Source organism: Crocuta crocuta, unplaced genomic scaffold (genome assembly GCF_008692635.1).
Source record: "Crocuta crocuta isolate KB4526 unplaced genomic scaffold, BGI_CrCroc_1.0 scaffold330, whole genome shotgun sequence".
In the NCBI taxonomy this organism is placed as follows: Eukaryota; Metazoa; Chordata; class Mammalia; order Carnivora; family Hyaenidae; genus Crocuta; species Crocuta crocuta.
The window spans coordinates 3,602,888-3,609,235 of NW_027530521.1; the positions used below are offsets into that span (position 1 = coordinate 3,602,888).

At 62.6% G+C, this 6,348-nt stretch overlaps 1 protein-coding gene across 1 annotated transcript in view; it reads left to right on the top strand.

Annotated features, from left to right (window-relative positions):
* ALX4 (ALX homeobox 4) overlaps positions 1 to 4,797 on the top strand; it is a 40,417-nt gene extending 35,620 nt beyond the window's left edge. The window contains exons 3-4 of the mRNA XM_077767507.1: positions 1,894 to 2,022; positions 4,468 to 4,797. Of these exons, the coding sequence (XP_077623633.1) occupies positions 1,894 to 2,022; positions 4,468 to 4,797 (459 nt within the window). The remainder of the gene's footprint in view (positions 1 to 1,893; positions 2,023 to 4,467) is intronic.
* The last annotated feature ends 1,551 nt before the right edge of the window (positions 4,798 to 6,348 follow it).

Below are 6,348 nucleotides of genomic sequence, written 5' to 3' on the forward strand. Positions count from 1 at the left end.
GCAGAGAGTTTCCCTCACCTTCTCCCCACCCCCAAAAGAAAGAATGGAGCCATATATCTTGATGCCTGCAGTGGGCTTCTCCCCTCCCCCTGACTTCCCCCACAGAAAACCCTGGGAGGCTGAGGAAGGAGCGGAAAGACTGAGCTAAGCCTGCAGGAAATTAAACATGAAATGAAAACAACTTCTCTGATTCATTCTCTCATCCTGCCCCCCAGCCCCCCATTCCAGGCCGCTGATAAAGGGGGATCCCGTTTCAGCAGCACAGAGAGGAGACCCGATCCACCCTTGGCTCTCAGCGGGCGGCCTGGGCCCGGACCCCAGGAGCCCCTGGAGGAAAAGGGGCCCAGGAGGCTGCGGGGCAGGGGCTGAGTACTTCTCCTAAAGCAGAGTCAAGACAGGGAAGAAGCGCTCTGAAAGCGTTGCCGGCCTGTGTGTGTGTGTGTGTGTGTGTGTGTGTGTGTGTGTGTGTGTGTGTAGAGAGAGAGAGAGACTTGTGCACACGTGTATCCTTGGGATTAGGGTGGGTAAACTGAGGTACATCCCTGAACTCCCTCCCTGCCCCCACCCTCCTCACACTAACATGACACGCACACTCACACACACACCCACCAGGTTTTTGTCCTCTTTCCTTTAGCGAAAGACAGCAAGAAAGGTCTGGAACTATCAGTAAACAAGTGTGAAGTATCTTGAAAACTATGGCAGCATTTCTCATCTGTCTCACCCGCTGCTCTGTGAAGCACAACCCTTGTGAGGATGTCAGTCCAGATATTGGTCCCATTTTCCAGATAGAGAAACTGAGGCCAGTGGCAATGCCAGAATGGGCTCTGTGTGGCCCAGCTTCGCTAGAAGAAAGCGCAGGCTGGGCAGACTCCGTGCTACCCTGCAGGGAACCCTCAGGCCCTGCTCCTTCTCCCTCTTCCCAGGATGCCGGCGCTGTCAGGAAGGCCGCCAGTGGGGTGCTGTTGGGGTGTGCCCTCCTGCGCCTGCGTACAGACTGGCCGGTGCACCTCCAGCCGACAGGAGCCTCCCTCTGGGGTCTCCGAGCTCCGCCTTGGGCGGCTCAGCCTGAAGCCATTTCTGGAAGCTGATCCATCCCCTCCTCACACCTGTCTCTGCCTCAGATCTCAGGTCATGGGCAGGAGTCACAGGGCCCAAGTCCAGCTCTTGCCCGTGAACCTTGGGAAGCTTGTCTGCCTGCCGGAAACGTTCCTGCAAAGGAAACGGCCCCAATGGCCCCACCCACCCATCAAAGACCACAGCTCACACACCTGGCTCAGAGGCCACCCTCCCCACCACATCCCCACTCAAGCCAACGTCCCACCCGCCCCTGCTCAGTGACAGCTGGCCCTTCACTCGTCCCCAGAGTCAGGCCACCCTCCACGTAAGACCTCACAGTGGCCACTTTTACTGACCCCACACCAAGAACAAACTGCTCTGCTTGGCAATGAGGCCCGCCACCATGGGACCTGTGTCCACGGTCCTTTCTGTCCCACCAACCCCAGCTGGGCAGCGTGGCCTCCTGGGGTCCCCTGAAGATGCCCCGATGTTTCTGCACTCAGGCCCAGCCCCAGCCCGCCCCTCCGTGATGCAGGTCAGGCCACGTGGTGCTGGGGTTGGTTAGATGACCGGGTGCAGTGGCCAGCGAGTTGCATGTGAGTGACAAGTGCCCGCTCTGGCTTCTGCAGCTTGGACAAACGCAGTCCGGCCCAAGACCACGCCGTGGTTAGTTGGGGGTACGCTGCCTTCCCGACTGTCAGCACTGATCACTCTAGATTGTAAGCCTTGAGGCTGAAGACTGAGCCCGGGGGCCCTGGCCGTGCACTGTGACGGGTGGGGGCTTGAGGGCCCGGCTTGCACTGCCTGACCCCGTGTGGCAACTGCTTTGTCCTGTAGGTCTGGTTCCAGAACCGAAGGGCCAAGTGGAGGAAGAGAGAGCGTTTTGGGCAGATGCAGCAGGTTCGAACCCACTTCTCCACCGCCTATGAGCTGCCCCTCCTCACCCGAGCTGAGAATTACGCCCAGGTAAGCCCCTGCCTCAAGCTGCCGGCTCCAGCCCCCCAGGTCCCTCGGGCTCTGGGAATGGGCACTTCCGAGGAGGGCTCGGGTCCCCTGAGATGGGACGCATGAGGCCCAGTCCGGGTGTGTGCCTGTCCATGCCTGACTGCGGGAGCCCCAAGGCCGTTTCTGCCCAACGTTAAGTGCTGGCCCAGGCTCGGGGACGTTAGGGAGGGGCGGGTTTCCCCTCTGCCACTTTGCCGCTCTTGCTGTGGGCATCAGAGCCAGGGCAGGCTGCAGACCAGGGCCCCCAGGCCAGCAGGAGCCCCTCGGACTGTTTCCTCGAAGAGGGTGCGACGCAAGGCCATCGTGCATGCGGAAGTCCAAGTCCGCAGGTGGGCTGCCCTCTGGCCCCAGACCTTTCTCACTTCAGACAAGCCACAAGCTCTCCGAGCCTTGGTTTCTTTTCTTTTCTTTTTTTTTTTAATGTTTTTTATTTATGTCTGAGAGAGAGAGACAATATGAACAGGGGAGGGTCAGAGAGAGAGGGAGACACAGAATCTGAAACAGGCTCCAGGCTCTGAACTAGCTGTCAGCACAGAGCCCCATGTGGGGCCTGAGCCCACAAACTGTGAGATCATCGTGACCTGAGCTGAAGTCAGACGCTCAACTGACTGAGTCACCCAGGTGCCCCTGAGCCTTGCTTTCTTCACCCGAAACTGGACCTGATAAAAGCACCCACCCTGGCTCGTCCGTGAGGTTGTTGAAAGGCAGAAATCAGACAAGTCCTTAGGGGAATAAACAGCCGGGTAAAGGGAGCTCTGCAGGCCTCGGCTCTCCCAGGCCACTGTCCCAACCTCCTCTCCGTCCCGTCCCGTCCTGTCCCGTCTGTCAGCCGGTCCCCATTCTAGTGACACTGGAGTCTTCAGTGGGTGTGAAGGGGTGAGAAGAGTGAGGAATGGCTGGCACCCAGAGCTGAGCTGTCTCTCTGAGTCCCCTCCTCACACCCCTCGGTCTGTCTGGTGGAGGTGACCGCTCCCTCCCCTCGGGTCCCTTGATGGTGGTGGCAGCGTGGCCTCTGCCTTCAGCTCTGGGCCTGCCCCAGCGGGCACGGAGTCAGGCCTTCTGTCTCCTTGAAGACTGTCTGTCCCAGGGCCCTGCTGTCCCACAGCCGCTGGGCACCCCTCCTGGACCAGCTCTGCCCCTCCCCCCAGGATTCAAGTGCGGGGGACAGGGGTCAGACCTGGGGTGAGGCTGGGGAACGTGGGGTGTCACACGTGTGTCCGGGCACACACACACCCCTATTTTCAGCCCCTGCTGCATGCTTTCATCTCTCCCCTCCCTCCGTCCCGGGAGGATGGGCCTCTGGCCTGGCTCCTGAGCCTGCCTCTCTGCTGCCTGAGCTCCCTGCTGGAGGGAGGGGGCGACCAGCCCAGGGCGGGCTCGTCCCTCCCACCCTCCCACCTGCAGCACCACATCTCACACGCTGGCCTCTTGACCGAGGGGAGGGGAAAGGCCCCGATTCCTCGTCACCCAACCAGGAGGAATGTGGTCAGGCCCCTCTAGTTGCCATGGCAATGCCCCTGGGACGTGGGGGCAGAGCTCCCTCCTCTCTTGGCCTTGGAATCCCTTCCCTGTGTGCACTACAAGCACGGGTGGGGGGAGGGGCGGACAGCAGGAGTTGCCTGAGGGCCACCGGGAGTCCCAGGCGTGCGGCGGGGAGGTCGCCTTCTCCCCTGGTCCTGCTCGCCCTGTCCGTCCACAGCACAGGTCTGCCTCCAGTCCACCCACCAGCTGCCGAGCACCCCTCTCTCTCTCTGTCTCTCTCTCTCACACAGACACGCACACGTGCACGCGCACGCACGCGCACCCTGGCATGTGGGCACCCAGTCTGGCTCCATCCATCCCCTCATGCGCACTCGCGGCCTTCTGGGGCGCCCCCTTCCGTCCTACGTCCCGCAGCCCCGGGGACACTGCCCTTGCACCCTTCACCACCGGTCTCGCCATGAGGGAGACTGGGCCCCACTGCCTGGCCCTGCCCCCTCCACACCACAGCCCGCACGCCCACAGCCCGTGTCCCCAGCGCCAGAGCTCTCTGAGCTGCTCAGGAACCTGGGACACCCCAGGCCTGACGTGGAGCTGGCCGGGGCGGGGAGGGGGGCCCTCAGCTGGCTGGCTGTGCCCAGAAGGCAGCCCTGTTACTGGGCCCTTGATGAGGTCTGAAGTTCAGTCCTTGGAACAGAATTTCTCTCTGCTGGGAACAGAGGAGCCCAAGCATAACACCTGAACCCTCCGGGGTCTGGATGCCGTAAAGGTTTTGAGAGGCTCCCGGGTGAACACTCCAGGATGATTTCATCCTAAAGATGGACCCATAAGCGGGGAGAGGTCATCTGGGGGTAGCCCCTTGCATACCCGCCACCCCCACCCCTGCCCCGGCCGAGCCTGCGACATCTCTCCCTTCCGTCTCCCCAGATTCAGAACCCATCCTGGATCGGCAACAATGGGGCTGCGTCACCAGTGCCAGCCTGCGTGGTCCCCTGCGACCCTGTGCCTGCCTGCATGTCCCCTCACACCCACCCCCCTGGCTCTGGGGCCAGCGGCGTCACCGACTTCCTGAGCGTCTCTGGGGCCGGCAGTCATGTGGGCCAGACACACATGAGTGGCCTGTTTGGAGCAGCAGGGCTCAGCCCGGGCCTCAACGGCTACGAGCTCAACGGGGAGCCGGACCGCAAGACCTCGAGCATCGCGGCCCTCCGCATGAAGGCCAAGGAGCACAGTGCGGCCATCTCCTGGGCCACATGACAGGGCACCTCTCAGCCCATCCCCATGCCCTCCCCCACCTCGGGGCACTGGCCACGCCCATGCTTTCCAGGCCCCCAGCCTCCCGTTCGACTTTCCTCCTAGGAACCTGGCCTGGGCCAGGGGCCTGGCCCTCAGCACTTTCAGCCGCCCCAAGTGTGAGGCCCCATGGACCGCCGCGGGGAGGGGGGGGGGCCAGGTCCCGCCTTCCCTGGCACTGAGGCCGAGACCCCTGCTCCTGGCCAGAGGCAGTGGCGGAAGCCAGGTGGCCGAGTTTTGCAGCTTTGCATCCATTATAAGCTGAAGACCCTCTCTCCCTGCCCCTGCTCCTCTGCCCTGCCCGGTTTGGGGGTCAAGGATAGATTCCCATCCAGACCGAGCAGCGGCCACGTGCAGTCACGTCCGTCCTTCCCTCTGCTGTGTGGTCCCCTGGTCACCAGGCCAGTGACCGTGTCTGGAGAATAGGCTGCCCTGCAGAGTTGGCTTCCCGCCCTCCCATCTCCTTTTCTCCTCCCAAAGCCTGTGGAATCCGACCTCCTGGGCCCAACGCACCACCTCGCCTTCACCCACCTGGCTGTCCCCTGTGCTGGCCCCACCTGGAGGGGTGGACGGAACAGGAGAGGCGCCCGAGTGGAAGAATCCTGCTGTCATCCAGCGACGCTGGCATCTAGGACAGTCCCTGACGGGGCACGTTCCAGCCCCCTCGCTCCCGGAGACTCTGGATCTAGGTGAACAGCGCAGGGGCGGACACAGGCCACCCACGATGCCCACAGTGCTGGAGGAAGAAGAAAAGCTTCTAGGGAGAGGAAGAGCTGCGGGGAGGTGTGCGGGAGGGGACAGGGTGCCTGTTACAGTGCGCACGTCTGCGCAGCTTCGTGCTGCAGCCAGCCAGGCCCCTGCAGGGGGACCTGGGGACGCTTGTCCCCTCCCCGCCATTCTGGCCTCTGGCCAGGGCTGCTGAGCAGTGCCCGGCGTGGAAGGATGTCCCCTCGGAACACAGAAGTTAGGGCCTTGGAGCCTTGTTGGCAGGGCGGTCGAGAGCAGTGTGCGGAATTTGCTAACGGACGTGTGCTCGCACTCGGCCTCTCAGCCTTTACACCGCTTCAGACTGCCTGTCCCTCCCCGGCCATCCCTGGAGCAGCACCAGACCTGCCCAGAACCTTCCGCAGGGGGCCGGGGGGAGAGGGTGTGCTCTGAGTTCTTAGCCTGCTCTCGCACTTCTCCCCTAGGGCATTAGAAATCTCAGCCCGTCTCTCCAGCCTCTAGAGGGGCTGTTGCACTAAGATCCCGAGTCACTTGCTCTGTCCCAGTTGTGGGGGGCAGGGTGCCCCCCAGAAGCAGGTTTCCCTGCTTGTGGAAGGAGCTTCCTTCTGTGGAAGACCTCGCGTCTGCCTGACTGGAGACTCGCAGCTCGAGTTTTGGCACCAGGTCCCAGCCATCACCGAAGCCTGTGGTGCACAGTACCCGTCCTCTGAGGCCCCTCCGGCAGGCAGCCCCTGGGGAGAAGCCCCCCCCCAACTTTTCCCACCTCTCCCTTGATCCCGTCGGTGGGGA